The sequence below is a fragment of the Pogonomyrmex barbatus genome, unplaced genomic scaffold, assembly GCF_055798465.1.
Source record: "Pogonomyrmex barbatus isolate J1 unplaced genomic scaffold, ASM5579846v1 scaffold2, whole genome shotgun sequence".
NCBI classification, from domain to species: domain Eukaryota; kingdom Metazoa; phylum Arthropoda; class Insecta; order Hymenoptera; family Formicidae; genus Pogonomyrmex; species Pogonomyrmex barbatus.
In genome coordinates this window covers 5,662,171-5,681,270 of record NW_028297116.1, presented here as the reverse complement: position 1 = coordinate 5,681,270, position 19,100 = coordinate 5,662,171, and the positions used below count along the sequence as shown (strand labels likewise).

Below are 19,100 nucleotides of genomic sequence, written 5' to 3'. Positions count from 1 at the left end.
TATAAAAGTTTGTAGAAATGAAAAAGTGAAAATATACTAGGGTTATAATAGGACATTATTTCTTTATTCAGTTCTAGGCTACACTTTTCAAAACGTTCTCTCTCCGAGACAAATTTTATTCGATATAGTATGTTATATATTTTTAATCAAATTTTCCTCGGAGAGAGTGTTTTGGAGTAACATAGATTTTTAACTAATATGGCGAATGATCATATGAGTGGAAACTGTTATAAATTATTGGGAATTATCGAAGATGTAAAAAATATATTAAAAATATAAAAGTTTATATTAGAAATAAAAAAGCAGAATTCGTTGAATCATTTAAAAGTTATTTATTAAAGTCTTGTGTCTATGATGCTAGAAATCGATCTGAGATCTCGGATGGAAAAAAAATTGATCAATCGCAGTAATTTTTTCGGCTATTTAATATGATTGATCGATTTTTTCTTGGTCCACTTTCGGATCGATTTCTAACATCACTAGCTTCACACATTTATTTCAGTCAATCGACCAATCGTCGATTAATTGGTCGAAATAGCCATAGAGATTGGTCAATTTTTTCTTCATCCGAAATCTTGGATCGATTTCTAGCATCATGAATATAAGCTTTTAACAAATTCTGCTTTTCTACATTCTGTTTGTCTTGCTCCAAATTAATGGTGAGAATGGTTAGAGAATCGACGAAAGCTGACATGCTAAAACCATATAGAGGGTATAGGCTGACACACATACTAGCATAAGTCCATGCTGTGTCTATCCTGCGCATGCGTGAAACTACATACACTAACTTCACGCATGCGCGGATGTATACTGACGTGCTCAGTTAGTGCGTGTTCCAATCTATACCCTCTATATGCTTTGAACATAGCAACTTCGTCTCTATTCTTGATGTCTAATGTAAACATGTTTTCCCATATTGCGTTTTCTGAAATTGGACCGAGCCGAAATTGGACTACTTCTGACAATTTTTGAAGAAGGCGTGTTGTTACCTCTTTTATTTGAGAGCAATAATAAATAATGATATAACGAGGTAATTTATATATCTTTTTTTATCATTAAAATATTATCATTAAAATATTTATCGTTAACATTTTTTCCGAAAAGTATATTCATGAAAATTGTGATATTATTTGTTATCTCGAAGTTTCGTTTCTGGAAGTTTCTACTCCGATGTAGATGGCGTTTTGCTGGCGCCCGGCACAAAGCGCCAGCTTTTGGCACCGCGCTACATTCCTGCTATCCTTGTGAAAGCGCAAGGCGCATATCGGAATCGGACGCGCCGTTCAGCCTTCGACACCGTTTCAGTGTGTCGAATCTCCTTAACGAGTGGCATGCACTCGGTTCTTCGTGTACGGTGGTGAGACCGCGTACGAGAAAAAAAAAAGGTCTGTTATTTCCGCGTGTGATTCGCCGCTCGAACTTCGGTGGTGGTCCGGTGTTGTACGGTGTTGCTCGGTGTTGCTGCGTACGTTTTTTTTTCCGCATAATCCGGACGGATAGTCGTTAACGTGACGTACGGATCGTCGCGTCACGACCCAATGAGAGTGGCGCGAGTCGGCTGATAAGTAGCCTCGTAGAGATGGAGATGGGCTGGGAACAGAAATTCGTACGTATTCGTGTCGAGTGTCGCGGGGAGTGTCGCTCTCTCGAAGCAGGTCAGTACGTTCGTTTGTGATTCATCGGGCTTGCCGGGCACAGCGAAAAGTGTGTGTGGACGATGTGAGATCTGTGCGCGCGGTTACTCTAATGCCTCGCGAGTTTGTCTGATCCGTTCCGAGTTCGCATCGTGGAGCTTTAGAACATGCTGGTAAGTAAACGGACGGGAGGAACGTAGGGGCGACAGCGACCGCGGTAGCGAAACGATAACTAGGAGAGCTCGCGTATTTCGTTCTGTTCCGTGCATGTGGCATACGTGCCGTCCTTCATGCATCTCCCTTCGTATTTTCCGTTATGTACGCGCCGCGTTCGCGCTTCTTCCACTTCTCCCCACATCGTTCTCACCGCTTCACTTCCTCTCGTCCCTCTTTCCCTCTTTTCACGCTCACACCGCGACACACGACACCCTCTCGCCTCCCCTCTCCCTCTTCTCCTTCCCTCCCCCTTTCTCTCTTTCTCTTTCTTTTTTTGTCTTGGAGATGAATCTGGTGCGAGTGCTTCTCTAACTGACGCAACGCTGTCACTCGTGGGCGGGAGAGACGTACTTAGCAAATTCTGGAAAATTTTATTTTTCCTCTTCTCTCACTCGTGGACGAAAAAATCATTTTTCTCTTTAGGGCGCGAAAGGTGTTTACGTGAGACGACTGACTGTCGAAAATTATGCATCTCGTTATCCGGTTGATTTCATTCTTTTTTTTTTTTTTTTTTTTTTTTTATTATATCTTTTATTTGTATTGCATTCTTGCATTCTTCGCTTCATCATTTCTTTGATGCAAACGTGAACACGAATCAATTGATTTTCGTAATTATCGTTGGCGCATATGGTATATTTTGGGACAACGCGTGGACTCGTGTGAGAAAACAGCTCGTTCTAGGTTTTTCGGTTAAAGTTCAACCTTTGTTCCGAATGTCTCGATTTTTATACAAAATCAATTCAAAGCTTCAAAATTTATAAGAAATATAAGATAAATTGTAATATAAGGATTAAACAATTTTGTTTAATCCTTATATTATTTCAGAAATGACGAAATGAGCAAAATTATTTAATTCATTCATATTATGTTATTTATCATCTATTCATATATTATCACTTATTTTTTTATAGAATAAAAATAAATTAGTTTATGTGAATAGATTTAATAGATTAAAATATAATTGAAATATATTAATATATGTGTGTCATGTGTACATATATATATATATATATATATATATATATATATATCTTTTTTTGTTTTTTTAAAAATATCTAATTGATATATTTTACCTAACTTTTTACTTGAAAAAATAAAATATATTTGTTTTGTTATCCTATTTCATGAGAAAATATTAAAGAGCATGATTTAAAATTTAGTTTTATAGATTTAACATGTATTTTGTATATGTTTTTGTATATGTTTGTATTGATTTAACATGTATTTTGTATATGTATTTAAGAAATATATATAATATTTATATGTATTTAAGCAAATGTATATGTATTATGTATATACAGATATTGATATATATTAAATATATTATAGATATTACATATATATATTATACATTAATATTAATATTAATTATACATTATACATTAATGTATGTATATTATACATTAATATTAATAAATTATTCATATATATATAATAGACAGAAAAATATTTAATAAACAAAATAAAGAAAAATTTAATATACACATGTATATATTAAATTTTTCTTTACTACTGATTTATTGTTCTGATTTATCTATATGTTTAATTTATTTAATTTTTTTACGTGAAAAATTATATATTTATAAATGCATATCAATAGTATTCTGTCATTATTCACTGGCTAATAAAATTACTATTTCTATTGACAAAATATAAATGAGAAATTTTATATTAATTTTATTTATATTAATTTTATATTAATTTTATTATATAAATATATATTATTATTTTATTAATTAACATTAAAAAAGTTTTATAAGAAAATGTTATTTTTTTATAGTTACTTCAAATTGTGTTATGTGCGTTAAATATGCCTATAAATTAACTTTGTATTAATTTTGTTTATTTATAAAAAAATTGAGCAGTAAATGGATATTGATTAAAATCTAAAGAATGTTTAAAATCATTGTTATGTTTTTTTTATGTTTATCATTTTAATTCAACTTTAATCAATTTAATCAATTCAACTAAATCATTAATCGTCAAGGCTTAAGAATACAAATATAAAAATATAAATTGATAATTTTTAAATCAGCATCGAAAATTAAAATTGTTTATATTTAAAAAAAAATGAAACTTATATAATAAATGTACAAAAATATTATAATATTTCTATATATCTTATTATTTGTTATCAGTACTTAAAGTTACTTGTGAAACTTACTTATTATAAATTTTGATATTAAATTATTATTGTAATCTTGACATAATAATAAATTTAATTCGTTGTTGTAGGGAGACGATCCACCGTCCCTATCGGTGGGTACAGAAGTTAGCGCTAAGTATAAGGGTGCCTTCTGTGAAGCAAAAATTCGTAAAGTAGTACGATCAGTAAAATGTCGTGTAACTTATAAACCGCAAGGTTTAGGGACTGCTACAGTTGCTGATGATCAAATAAGAGGGACTTTAAGAGTAGGTGCTTCTGTTGAAGTTAAACATGTAGATCGAAAAGAACTTGTTGAAGCTACAATTACAAAAATCCAAGACTGCAGCCAATATACTGTGGTTTTTGATGATGGAGATATCACGACATTAAGAAGAACTGCACTTTGCCTGAAGAGTGGGAGGCATTTTGCCGAAAGTGAAACATTGGATCAACTTCCATTGACTCACCCAGAACATTTTGGGAATCCTGTAATTGGGGGTAGGAGAGGTAGACGATCAAGGCAAGCACAGTAAGTGTTAGCAAATCTATTTCTAAAATTTTTAATAACTAATCTCAATAACATATTTATATAATTCTTTAACAGGGATGAAAGCAGCGAAGATGAAGACAGTCCGCCACGAGGCACTCGTGATTCGGCTTCTAGCGGGGGTGCAAAAGAAGGAATGGAAACTGAACCAGAAATTGGTAGAGTGGTTTGTGTGGAACTCGGTGATAAGAAGAAAAAGGATAATTGGTTTCCAGGGCTAGTAGTTGCACCTACTGCTCAAGATACAGTAAGAATACGAGTGAGAGATGATTACTTAGTACGATCATTCAAAGATGCCAGATAGTAAGTGAAAAACTTTTCCTATAAAGTATAGATTGTCACTATCATGTTTGTATGTGTGTGCGTGTTGTCTGTACATATATATATGTCTAAATGTTTATATATATTTTTTAGTTATACAGTACCCAAGAAAGAAGCTACAGAATTCACAAAGGAATTAGTTAATAAAGTTGAAAACAGTACTCTGAAAGTTGCAGTAGAAAAAGCGCTTTTATTTTTAGAGAAAAATGAATTGCCACCTCATTGGGATAGGGATTCCTTGTTTGGTCATTCTGTTTCTAGTGGAAATAGCGATTATGATGGAGAACTTGACTCAGATGTAAGATTTTTAGCTTATTTAAATATTTATTTTATTTTTATAACACAATACCTATGAAATAACATGTTTTTCTAGAGTTCGGATGATGAACCGCGTGAGGAAAAAGATCATTTTGTGGCTCAATTATATAAATTCATGGATGATCGCGGAACACCTATAAATGTTTGTCCTATGATTGGATCCGAAGATATAGATTTGTATCGACTTTTCCGAGCGGTTTATAAATTGGGTGGCTACAATCGTGTTACGAATCAAAATCAATGGAAAGCTGTGACACGACGACTTGGTTTTACAATGCAAAATTCGGTACCCTTGTATAATCTTGTAAAACAAGCTTATAAAAAGGTTTTACACTCCTTTGAGGATTTTTACAGAAAATTAGGCTGCACCATGGTAAATCATCCGCGAGGTAGCATGCGTAAACAACGTCCTGGAAGAAGTCTTATTCGTGATAAAGATCGAAATACTCCTATACCACCGCCAGCACCAGCACAGGTGAAGAGTGATAAGGATGAAGACGAGAAAAAAGTTGTAGAGGATGAGAAAAAAGAAAAGAAGGAGAGTAAGAAGGAACAAGTGAAAGAAGAGGAAATTATCAAAATAAAGAAGAAAGAAGAATCTGAAGGAAATGCTAGCGGTCAGGAAAGCGATGTAAACGTGGAAGGAGATACCGAATCATCATCCAATAATGAAAAATCACAAAAATCGTCTGCGCAAATTCCAACATTACCTCCCAATGTGAGTAGTAATACAGTTGCATCATCTGGCCGAACCAAATCAAAAAGTAAAGAAGATACTAAGAAAAAGGTAGCTGAGAAGAAGAAAACAGAAACCAAGAAGCAAGAAAAGAAGGATGATAAAATCAAAGAAGAAGAAGCTACTAAGACGAGATCTAAGGCAAAAGATGATATTGTGAAAAATAAAGGCGCTTCCGAAGGAAGGGAAACTCGGACTCCATCTAGGGAAGCAGATAAGAAAACAGTGTCTAAGCAGCGACGTTTAACGGATGAAGAATTAAAGAAACGGGGAAGAAAACGCAAAGAGCATGAAACGGAAAAGTCACGCGCAGATGAACAACTCACAGAGACAGCTCCCAGTTACAAGGGTCCTGTGGAATGTGGTGACAAATTAAAAGTCTATTACGGCCCAACGCACGAATCCAAAGTTACTTACGAAGCAAAAGTCATTGAAATAGAAGAAGGTCCAGAACCATTGTATCTTGTACATTATACAGGTTGGAACACCAGATACGACGAATGGATTAAAGCACCCAGAATTGCTCAGAATATTACACAAGCTCAAGGTAGGGTAAAGCGCATCAAAGCAACTCCCAGACCTCAAACTCCCAGTACGAATTCGTCTAACAGTGTCAGTAGGTTAAAAAGTACTTGTAATTCGAGCATTAACGCATCGCAAAGTCGTCGCCGGGCACAAAGCGTTGCTCCTACTTCTACTAGCGCCGCTCAGTCAACTTTAACATCTACGAAGGAAACCAAGAAGGAAGACAAAGAGAAGGACAAGGAGACAATACAACCAACCAGGTCCACTACTCCGCTTTCTATCGCTAGTTCTAGTTCTAGAACCAAGAGTCCCGCCACGCCAGCTAATCGGCTAACCAGAACGACCAGAAATGTAGAGTTATCTGGAGTGGAATATCGTAGGCGCACAAGGAGAACCTCGGGACACACAGATCTATCTGTTGTATCGGAAAGCGAGGATAGTGAAGGATATGAATCTGACACTACCGAGCCTGAACAAACCAAGACCAGATTGAGAGGAATAGAAGAAAAAAAACGAAAGGAAGCGCGAAGTAGAGCAGAAGAGAGAATTAAAACGGACGATGTGACGATGAGCGATGGTGAGGACGATAAAGACAATTTGGATGAACCGCGTAAAGGTAGACGTTTGAGAAAAACGTCCGGCAAATCTCAAGGCATTAAATCCGAACCTGATAGTGATCAAGAGGAGCAACCAAAGGGTCGAGATTTTGATCTCAATCAAATACGATCTGAATTGAAAGGTTTTGACAAAGCTGTCAAATTAGAGATAGTCAGGGTGGAACCCGAGCCTGAAGACGAAATCAAGCAGGACGAAAAAGAGAACGTGGCTGCGATCACGATGTCACCCAAGGTGGAGAAAACTGTCGAATCTCCAAAAGTAGAAATTGTGGAGCCAAAAGTGGAAAGCACGGAAGACATATATGAATTTAAAGAACCAGAACCATTTGAGTTCGAGGTAAGAAATAAGAGAGATAGTAACGATAAAGATAAATTAAAGAAGAGAATGTTCGAAGACGAGGCAAAGAGTCCGAAGAAAAAGCAGAAAACACCAGCTACAGGATCTGTAGCAAAGGAAACGAAATCGGAACCCCCAGAGAATGACTCTCGGAAGAAGCCGAGAAAATTGTTTGGCAAAAAATCTGATGATGCACACGAGGCACCAGCCATTGCTTCCAACAAACCATCCCATATCGCATCGTGCATGGCGTGTGAGGATGTTTTTAACAAATTTTGTGAATCATCTACATCATCCTCTGCATCATTCAATCAATTCAAATCGACTGTCACGGAAGAATCCGGTAATAAAGTAGTTGGTTTAAATCTCTTGTTCAACGATTTGCCAGCGGATGATGAAGCTACGCGCGATGATTCCGAGGATCGTCTAATAATATCGGAGACTGAGATATCGGAGATGGAACCAGAGAATGTATTTACCATGTATCAACAGGAGATTCAATTCCATAGCAGCAAATCGCCGAGTACAGCGGAATTAAGCAAGAATGAAGCAAACACTACGATTGAAAGTGTGAAGGACGAAGCGTCAATAACTAGTACGAGCAATAGTAATAAGCCTATTAACATCTCGGATCAGAAACAAAATCAAATTAAATCATTACCAAGTCAAGCTGTGGCTGGACAATCGCAGTCAGAATTGAGGATGTTGGACTCCTCAAAGTTGCTCGATGTCACCCCGGTCCCACTGCCGATCGTGACTCCTCCAGCTCCCATAAGCGCGAGATTGCCAGCGACATCCACGATAGAAGAAAAATTATCAGCTGCGATGGCATTTCGAAGCAAAGCTAAAGATACCAAAAAGATTACGGAGGAAGATACGCCTGATTTCGTACGCGTAATCAAGATAATCAAGGAATCTAAGAAAATAGACATTACTACTCCACAAAGAGGCAAAGATGCGGATTGCAGTATTCCTGCGACCGAAATAAACAAGAAACGCGAACAGGAAAAAATGTCAGTGAACGAAGAGAATCTACGCAGAGAGATCATGCGTGTAGCAGTTAAACGAAAGGAAGAAGAATTATCGAAGTTACCGAAGAAAGAGGTGGAATTGAAGAAGTTCTCAGAGACAAAAGCGATCACTGAACACAAAACCAAATTGCAGGAAGTCACTAGAGATGAAAACTGGAGGAGCATCGGATACGAGATATCTGATAAAAAGCCCGAAGAGGAGTATAAAACAACGGATCAGAAAGAAAAAGATAGAATTGAAAGTCATAAGAAACAAATCAACCAAGACATTACAGATTCTACAGATAGCAGCGATTCGGAATTAAGACTTGTGATAGACAATGAGGAGTTGCAAGACAAGGAGTTGCAAGGAGTTAAAGTATCAACACCTAATTACATGAAATTATCAGCGGAATTAGATCATGTAGATAATACACAAGAGAGATACGCGAGGCCGCAAATAATGAAAACACAAAGTGTTCATCATCAACAGCAGCAGCAGCAACAACAACAACAACAACAGCAGCAACAGCAGGAGTGTATGGAGTTCAGGACTGATGTAGCATCTGTTACAAAAACAGACGAAGAAGGTGAAACGATGAATTCGTTGTTATGCGAAGAGGAAATACCTGGCTCACCGGCTCCATTGTCTGAGAGCATTGAACAAGCCAACATTGGTCCTTCGTGTAGTCCGCCGAAAAACGAAGCCACGGAGAGTAGTATAGCGTTGATGGAAATGCCTTTCGCAAGCGCACCGACTTCAAGTCAAAGTACGACGAGTAGCAATACTGTTGCTACTCTTAGTATGGCATTGCCAAAAACTGTAGAAGTATCAATACCAGTTCCGCTACCGATACAACAGAATGTATCTTTAAACATACGACAATCACAACAACAGCAGCAACAACAACAGCAGCAGCAACACCAACAGCAGCAGCAACAACAACATGTATCAGCTTTGATGCCATCGCAACGACGAGAGAGCAACGAAGCCGCACCGGTAATGGACAATACGCCGCCGACTACACCCGATTCGAGTATTTCCAATATCTCAGGTTCGCCTAGAGAAGAGAGAACCGGTGTCTCATCGCCGACTTCAGAGGACAATATCAAACTCAATCGCGATAGCTCCGAAGCAGATAACGACAGCGCTGGCAAAGGCCCTGGTTTCAGCGAAGATGATACCTTGCCCAACTCTGAAAGTAACTCTGCGGATAGGATTCTCAAACCGCCTGCTAAACGCACAGTCGAGGACATGCAGTCACCCAAGAAACGCAAAAGAAGTAGAAAACATTCGGAATGTGGTACCGGCAGTGTCGTGCCAAAAAAACCCGGCAGGCAGAACGGCAGGAATGGCAGATTCGGAGCTGGGAGTGATAGCGATGACACCAGTGAGGGTTCCAATCTCTGTGTAATTAACAACACACCGACGAGTCATGCTAGCGCCATCACCAGTGTTCCCGATCTTAGTACCTATTCATCAAGATCACCAAGACCAACAAAATACAATTTTTATGTCGAATTAGGTATGTTAAATAATATATTTCTTCTAATATTAAATATGCCAAGAATTTTTGCTTGTTTGATTTTTTTCAATCGTTAATAAGAATGTTTGTTAAACTTGCTAAAATTAATGTGTACTATGTCACTATATTATGCTTTCAGATCCTGAATTGGATGGTAGTCAAAGGATAGCTGTATTACAGCAAAAGTTAACCGAATTACGAAAGACGTATAATGCCGTAAAAGTTGAACTCGCTGCTATAGAAAGACGTCGGAAGAAATTGAGAAGACGAGAACGAGAAGGTACGTAATATCGAATTGATATTATATTAAATGATATTCATTTGTATTATTGTCTCTGTGAGACCTCACTCTTTTTGAAATTTATTTTTCGTTTTGTAATACTTAATGAAATGCTAAAAAGTTACAACTGTATTGATATAATTCATAATTTTATATATAATTCATTATTTTAATACTTCTACATGTTAATTTGAAATCTGGATATTTTGGACTTTTTTGAAATTCAAAGTTTCTACTTACAAAAGTTACTATATAACTTATTTTTAAGATTAAGAACTAATGAAAATATTAATAAAGCTGTTGTACACTTTTAGACTGAGATTAAAATTCAATTCAGAAAAGATATATTTTCTAAAATTTTTATATTCTCGATAAATTTTCAAAATTTCGGGAATATTTATATAATTTTCGGAAAATATATTCTCAAATAATAAATCATTGAGAATTTTAATTTTTAATTTCAATAAGTATATGATATAAAGAAATTTGATTAATTCTTTTTTTGTCCAAATATATTTTTTTATCTTGGATATACAATGTAGTGATATCCGAAATAATACAAAATCTAAATTAAGGATATAAGATATCTTAAAAGGTGTTTAAATTTAGGACTTTTGTGCTAACTGGAATTCCATTACAGATAAAAATCTTTTTTTTCCTATATATATATAGGTATATAATCAACACAAAAGTCACATAATTTAGCAGGATGCATTAATAATAATATATTTTATAATTAATAATTTATGTTTCTTACCAGAATTTTATATTTGTAAAATAAGCGTCTGATATATATTATTTCAACTGCTTTAATTTTTGTTATTATTTTTGTATAGTAAACAACGAAAATCAATAGTTGGTAGATAATGCTTGTACAATTCCAAAATTATTTTATTAAATGTGGCGCTTGCATAAAAGATAAAATAAATTTTGTTATATCCATCTCATCTAATATGAAAATCAGTGTAATAAACTATAATAACTATAATAAATTTTTTATTTTGTTGCAGCGATGAAAGCAGCTAAAGCAGAAATGCAGCAAGCTTGTTCGTGATAGACAGCACTGAAAAATCATTCTTTTTTTGAGAATTAATTAGGACTAATATATAAGATTTATTATTGGCACGGGCATCAAGCAACAATGGATATCTCATGACAATTTTTAATATCGCTTAGGTAATATATACTCTGTAATTTTTCTTTATCTCAAAACAAAACTGTAGATATAATCGTAAAATTTAGAGTAATTTATAGAGTAAGAATATATTTGTCTCAAGAGGTAGATTCATTCATATATGATATAATTGTGTTGTACATTATTCTGTCAATCGTATAGTCTAAATATTAAAAGTTCTTATTCCCTCGTTTTGTCATCATCTTTGTCATGTCTTATCCCCTTGTTTTTACATGTCAAGATATAAAGTACAAATTATCAAAACTGGTTATCATTTTTTTTTCCACTTCTGTTTTCATTCATCAAAAAAAAAGTTGGTAGAGCGTTATCGATATAATACTGTATGTTAATACTGTAAAGACATTTTGGGGAACAAATAATTATCTAAGTATGTCTAATTATGATTATCATTTCCGTTTCTCGAGTATGATTATAACGGTATGGTTGCAGTTGAGCTGTTTTCACAAAATGTTGAAAAAAAAGACAAAGGTTGTAAGAAGACTACCAGTGATTATTTAGCCACGTCCTACAAACACTACGCTATAAATGCTGTTTTATATTATAGTAAAAGAATGTAAATATTAGAAATTAAGTAAAACAAAATTTCGTAAGATATTGATATCTTATATATTGTGGATATATATTGTGGATATATATATATATATATATATATATATATAAAGAACGCAATCGTAAATATATATATATATATGTTTGTATAATGAAATGTTAGCGAGAAAGTGTTCGTATGATATATGCATTGATATACGTATGAAATAAAGCGCAATTGCTTACCAATAGTGAATTCGATCACCGCATCATACCGGATAAATACATATTAACAGCTGCTATTATGAAATGTTTAAATGTAATAGTATAACATATTGATGATGGAATTATGAAGATATATTCTGCTGAATAATATGACAAATTGTTGATTATATAATGATAAGTTTGAAGTATTTATATACTTTTATATTTCGATAATTTCATATATAACAGCGTTTAATGTGCATTAATCCGATGTAGTGTTGATAATTGAATTTGTTGTAAATGAAGAAGAAAAAGTCTCTATATCTTAATTTATGTATATAACTTTGTAAAAATAATCTAAACTTGTGCAAAAGAATACAAATATGATTTATACTCGATATTGATATATATATATTGATATATATATATATATATATATATATATATATATATATATATAAATGAATATATATTGTTTGTGTGGTAAATGATAAAATATAACATATAAATCATATTAATTTTAATCTTTTTTTTTCCTGCTCTTTATGATTGACTATGTGACGATTTATCGTGAATGCAGCTCAACGATATTATTAGTTTACTGATTTCCACATTATATTTAGCTGCCATTGTGCTTTAACATCATTTAATAATTATTATATATTCATTAGTATTATATGCTACTTCTCAGAGATGCATTTATATTTGTATTTCAATACATGTCGAAGAGTGTTTCGAAAAATGAAAAAATTAGGCAAATGAAAAATAGGCAGAATTTAATTGTATGAAATACAATTTTATCATGAAAATACGAATCAAATGTCGTTAGATGAAAATAAATTTGTAAGAAAATATAAAACTAGAGCTGAGAAGAAAATAAAATTTTATAGATGTATATTCTGAAAACACATACACACACTGTGTGTATGTGTGTGTGTGTGTGCGCGCGCGCGCGCGCGCGCGTGTGTGTGTGTGTGTGTGTGTGGTGTCTATATATATATATATATATATATATATATATAAAATTTCGATCTTGCGTATATATAAATATATATATTTTTTATAAAAGGTCAATAAATAATATGTGTTATAAATAATATGAGAACATAATTACACGAGAAAAATAAAATAGATATCCTCAACGTTGTATATAATTTTACATTGCGTATATATGGATATAAGTCAAATTTTAATAGTTTATCGCACTTTCTGATCTAGCTGCGCATTTTAATATATAATGGTTTCAGAAACATTATGAAATAACACATACGCATATATTTTGAAAAGACTAGAGGATGCATTTTGATATTAACATAATCTTATTCTCAATAATTTGTATTATATGGGAACGTGAATATGTTAATTCAAACATAACAGAATAATTGTGCAATGTTTATTATAATAACATTTACATTATGTCACATGCAATATTTTATACAATTAATATTTTTAATCATTAAAATTTATTTTTAAGATACATCAAAATTTTATTTATATTTTCTTTCGGATTTATTTAAACATATTATTTATGATGCAACAATTCAGTTATTAAGTTATTAAGTTGTTTAATATACTTTAATAAATTCTAATTTAAAATTTTTTACTCAGATTCAATCAAGATTGAAAAACTTAAAAAAAGCAATTATAAGAGATACATCGCTATGAGTTAATATATCATGAGATGTAATTAACAAAACTTAATCATTCTTAATTCGATAATTTTAGTTATAATAATAAAATATATATATATAAAATCTTAACAGTCCTATATAGTTTGACAATCCAAATTATCACTTGAAGCGATAAATGCAATATATGATTGCAATTTTGAACACGGTTGCAATTTTAATGGTATGTGTTACTATGTACTTATTATAAGATTGAAATTATGATAAATGCATCCTCATCATCTGAAAACAAATTATTCTCTCTGTAAATCATATGATATTGCATGTGAAGTAGTACGAAGTAACAATAAGCACAAGACGAATTTACGTCATCAAGTAGCAAGCTAATATTGTTTCACATAACTGTGTCAATGAAGAAAATAAATAAGAAATAAATCTTATCTTAACAAAACATAATATTTTCTTATCGTATCTATATCATATTATTTTTTTTTTATCTATATAAATCTTGTATGCTAGAACATATCGGAAAGTAGATAAATAGAAATAAATTCACAAGTTATACTTAAAATCTGTTACATATATTATTTATTACATTATGGCTTGCAAACAAAGATGAACAGATCAAGATCTGTGTAAATTGTGTAAAACGCAAAACTTTTTTTGTGTGTTAATACAATACATCATATAATTATATAAATATTTATGTTATTGTACTTATTTGTACTTATTTGAATAATAACGTTACCACTTTTTCGATTATAAACGCGATTAATATAATGCACCATCGATAACAGACATAATACACAATATACAATATCCTTTTATCACTTGTCTTTGTGTCAACATAGCAAATAGCGAAAAATTTCATTGAGAGTATTTCATTGAGAGTAAGAATCAATTGACTAAAAATACATGACTCATTTTTTATATGCATTACAAGTTTAAGTTTTTATATTTTAATTTTACATGTTTTAATTTTCTATAGAAAATTTCTACATTATACAATATGATATTGTGTAGAGATTGTTTTTCAGGAGTATAATATATGTATATCTTTGTACACCAGTAGAATTGATACATTGAAGATATAACGGTATCTTATTAATAACAGTTAAAGAATTTCTAAAATATTTTTAAAGAAAATTTATTGTAAGATACATAAAATAATATATAGTATATATTATCATTCATTAAGAGATGTATTGGATATCGAGTATCGAACTAGCAAAACGAAATTATAAATAATGAAACATTATCTAACTGAAATAAACATATAATATCTCGAAAATAACAAACATAAAATTTAAATTTTGCAAAACGAATTCAGTTAAACTTAATGTTTCCAATGTTTTTTAATTTGCTCTCAACATATTTATTGTTCTTGTTTCTAGTCAAGATCAAGAATGTTTTAAATTGCACACTTGTTTTCTTCTCATCAAATTTTTATGTAAATGCATCAAATCAATAATCTAATCCAATACTATCCCTTTTAATACGACATATCTCAGAATGTACTTTCATATTACTTTGCTTTACTATTTCACATTCAGTTTTTTTATTGCGTGTATAAAGAGAATGTTATATTTTTGTATGTTAAAAATTGAGTATATTTTTAATAATTAAGAAATAAAAGAAATTTGTATTCAAAAGTAAATCTTTCCAGAAGTTTACAATTAATTAGAATACATACTATTCTACAAAATTCTTGAATATTAAAATTACACAAATAGATATCTCAGATATCTTATACATCTCTACAATAAATATATACGCATATGTGTATGCATTTTTTTTCAATTATTTCGACAATATTGCGCTTTCCCAGAATTTACATTTAAAATATTATCTCGAAAATTAATTTGTTTATTAATTATAGATCAGCAAGAAAAAATGTAATCTCATAAATTTCCGCATCAAATTGAAAAAATGCTGTCTATATAACATTATATAAAATAATATAATAACATTACATAAAAAAATATATTTTTATCTCATTGAAACTTTCTTCACATTTTTGACTTTGATTTTGTTTCCTTGGAAACGATGAATATTGGCATCGAACAGTTTTTTTAGAAAGAATATTTATCACTGAAACGAGTAATAGAAATCATGTAACATAAAAATATCGCATTATATAGAAAATGTAATCGCACATTATTTCACTTTGTCATTTTCTTTACACATTTCACTCACTAACTACTAGTTGAAATGAAATGAAAAATTATACAGATATCATCCAATCTTCGCGAATGGCGCATTGAGCGAAAGGATATACTATTTTCCATTGCACATGTCAACAAGGAGGTGGACTAGATGTTGGGACTGTATCTACAGTTGTTGCAGAAGAGGATGCCACTGCGGTTGCTTTATTGTCAGTATTTAATCTCCTCCTGGTGAACATGATTTGTTCCATTAACTCGTGATGAGCCTCTAGTCGTTCAATGCAATGTAAACACGCAGTCTTTGGCAATGGATCATTCATGTTTACCTGCAAAGATGTATGTAAAACCGTTTTATCATGATTCCTCAAGTACTGAGTTAAAAAAATACTGATGAAAAAATTTGAAAATATAAAAAAACATCATATCGATGCATTCTTACAAGAAATAACAGTTCCTAAATTCATTAAAGAGTAAGATACATTATAATAAGTACAATAAATTTTAAAGAAATCATAGGATATTTATATGCAAGAGAGATGCGAGAAGTTGCTCTATTTTTTTATTTATTTCTTTTTGTAAACATTTGTATCTCGCTTCCAGATAAAGATCTATGCCAAATACAAGGAATGAAGATTAAGTTTTGTGCACTGAGTAAAATGCCTTGACAATCTCTTGAAGGATCGAATAATACGTGCGGCACGTAGAATTACCGTGATCGGCAGATAAGTGTTTATCTTCTCAGCGAGTTTCATCCTTTCACCTTCTTCTCCATAGATGTGGATCACGAAGCGATTCATCTTACTGCAGAGCCTACATATAAACCCCGTAATCACGGCCTTGTCCGTACTGCCCATCTCCGGGGTGTTGCTCGACAGTTGCTCTCACAACTCACAGCTCACTGATAGCTCACTTACAGCTCGCGGCGCTCGCCTCAATAACTAACGGTGACAGTGCGACGCGCGAACTCCTTAACAAACCTCCGCGATCGTAGTTGCAGCAAGTGAAAGAGAGTCTCGGATGTATATATCGGTCTTTTTTTTTTTTTTTTCTTTACCTGGAGATCTTTCAGAGTTTGTTTATTGCAGACTCCGCCGAACGCCAGCGCTGACCAGCGTTCGGAGCGAACGATGCCTTCTTCAGTGCCGTACGCATTGTTCATTCAAGTACTCTGGACCCCCGGGTCGCAGAATTCTCTAATTGCCACAGGCTGAATGTATATCATATCTATCATTACCAAGACTGGACAAGTTAATTTTCTTTTTTAATTAAGTTGAGTTAAAAATAATAGCTTACAAAATTAATTTAGTTAAAAGTTGCATGAATAAAAAACTAATTTTGTTAAAAAATATATTAAAATTAAATTAACCTAAGTTAAATTAAAAGTTAATTTTAATATGCATTATTTGTATTAAACTAAAATATTATATACTAAAATATTGTAATTTTTTAACATTTGATTATCTTAAATAATACTTATATAGAAAAAACTACAAGATCGAAAAATTTTAATTTTATAAAAATTAGAAAATTAAAGTTAACATATGTTTTAAAAAATAATTAAAGTTAAAAGTTAATTTATTAGAATTATATAATATTATATCCAAGATTAGACAAGTTAGAACAATAATTTAATCATTAATTATAAATTAAGTTCATTAATATATAAAATTAAAAAATTAATATCTTTTAACTCAAACTTGATTAATTTCAAATACATTAACTTTAATGTTTAATTTTAATGTTTTTTCAAATAAAAATTTTTTTCATTTCGTAATTGTCTTATTATTTAAAATAATATTAAAAATAATTTTAAAAATTACTAAGTTTTATAATTTAAAATATAATAATGCTTTTTAAAATTAATTCTTAAGTTAAATTTACATTTATAATTTTGATATAACTTTTATCTATATTATCTTTTTGTTTATATAAAAAATATGAACTTATCCAATAATAACTATATCATTATGAGATTGTCATTGTTTTATAATCATTCATAGTATTCTCACATTCAAAAAAAGTTTGAATGTGTCGATGAGAGAAAAAAAGAGAAAAAAAGAAGAAGGCAACGGTAGAGAATTCTGCCTTATGATTTCGCTACTGCACCCCTACCTTCTATCCTAATTTAATCAATGATTGATTCAACAAGAATTGCTTATGACAAAATTTCCAATTATTTAATTTGTCATTTTTAAGAAAATTTTTCCTTTCGTAAGTCAAACAAAAAAAAATTAATAACGTGGATTAACGGTATTAATTCTTTAAAAATTAATTCATCTACCCACATTAGTAAAATCAAATCAGAGATATGACTTGACAAGTTATACCTATTTCTTCTAATGTATCTTAAATCACAAAATATCTCAGTTAAAATCACGCCGTGAGACGTGAAAATAGATTAAATCCTGAGCAACCAAAATGGTCGCAATGAACTTTCCTCCCAAGCCTCAGACTATCTTCTAGTCTGTGAAAGTACCTTACATTTCGTTCAGATATTTGTATATCTATGCTTTGTCCAGATATTCATACATTCATGGAAAATCTCTCTTTATAATGACAAAACATGGCTACTATGTAGAGGCAAAATTTATAAGAAATGTAATTATTTGACATAAAAAATAATTATTTGAAAGAAATAATTATTTGTTTAAATTAATGTTCAATTAGAAAGATATAAAAGAAATAGAATTTAATTACATATTATATAATTTGAAAAAATATGTATATAATGAATTTATATTTAAGATAATAATTGAAAAATTTTCATAATCAAATTGATGATCTTAATTTGTTGACTAGCCTTATATGGTATCTGTTACTAATCCATCTTTTATGTAATTTCTATTTTTTTCTCGAGTGATATACAACACTAAGTAGATTTGATAAATCTATAATATTTAGATTGTAAAACCAAATTTAAGATATGAAAATTAAAAATGAGATTCTTGTTATCATATATAAGTCCTTTTTATGTTGTTATTAATAAAAAAAAATTTTTTATTTTTCATATTTTTAGATTTCGTATTTTTTGTGTATATATTTTTTATTTTAATAAAAATTCACATGCCTACACACATAAATAAATATATTAAATAAATTTTTATTAATAATTAATTATGCAATAAGTTTTTATTAATAATTAATTATGCAATTTATATTCATATAAT

General features: G+C 31.3%; 2 protein-coding genes across 3 annotated transcripts; one reads left to right on the top strand and one right to left on the bottom strand.

Annotated features, from left to right (window-relative positions):
- Positions 1-1,222: 1,222 nt before the first annotated feature.
- On the top strand, positions 1,223-14,484 carry htk (AT-rich interaction domain hat-trick). Of its 2 annotated transcripts, XR_016139221.1 has the most exons (8): positions 1,223-1,807; positions 4,086-4,525; positions 4,601-4,846; positions 4,958-5,162; positions 5,238-9,933; positions 10,073-10,213; positions 11,224-11,389; positions 11,838-14,484. XR_016139221.1 is itself a non-coding variant. In XM_011634087.3 (7 exons), exons 1-7 carry the CDS (start codon positions 1,802-1,804, stop codon positions 11,265-11,267), a joined length of 5,778 nt encoding a protein of 1,925 aa, XP_011632389.2. In that variant the 5' UTR covers positions 1,223-1,801; the 3' UTR covers positions 11,268-14,484. The 2 variants fall into 2 exon arrangements, 1 of the variants encoding a protein (XP_011632389.2); XM_011634087.3 differs by having other exon boundaries at positions 11,224-14,484.
- LOC105424048 (uncharacterized) lies at positions 14,328-17,159 on the bottom strand. Its single transcript, XM_011634086.3, has 2 exons — positions 16,644-17,159; positions 14,328-16,259 (listed from the first exon to the last, which is right to left on the bottom strand). Exons 1-2 carry the CDS (start codon positions 16,785-16,787, stop codon positions 16,065-16,067), a joined length of 339 nt encoding a protein of 112 aa, XP_011632388.1. The 5' UTR covers positions 16,788-17,159; the 3' UTR covers positions 14,328-16,064.
- Between the last annotated feature and the right edge of the window lie 1,941 nt (positions 17,160-19,100).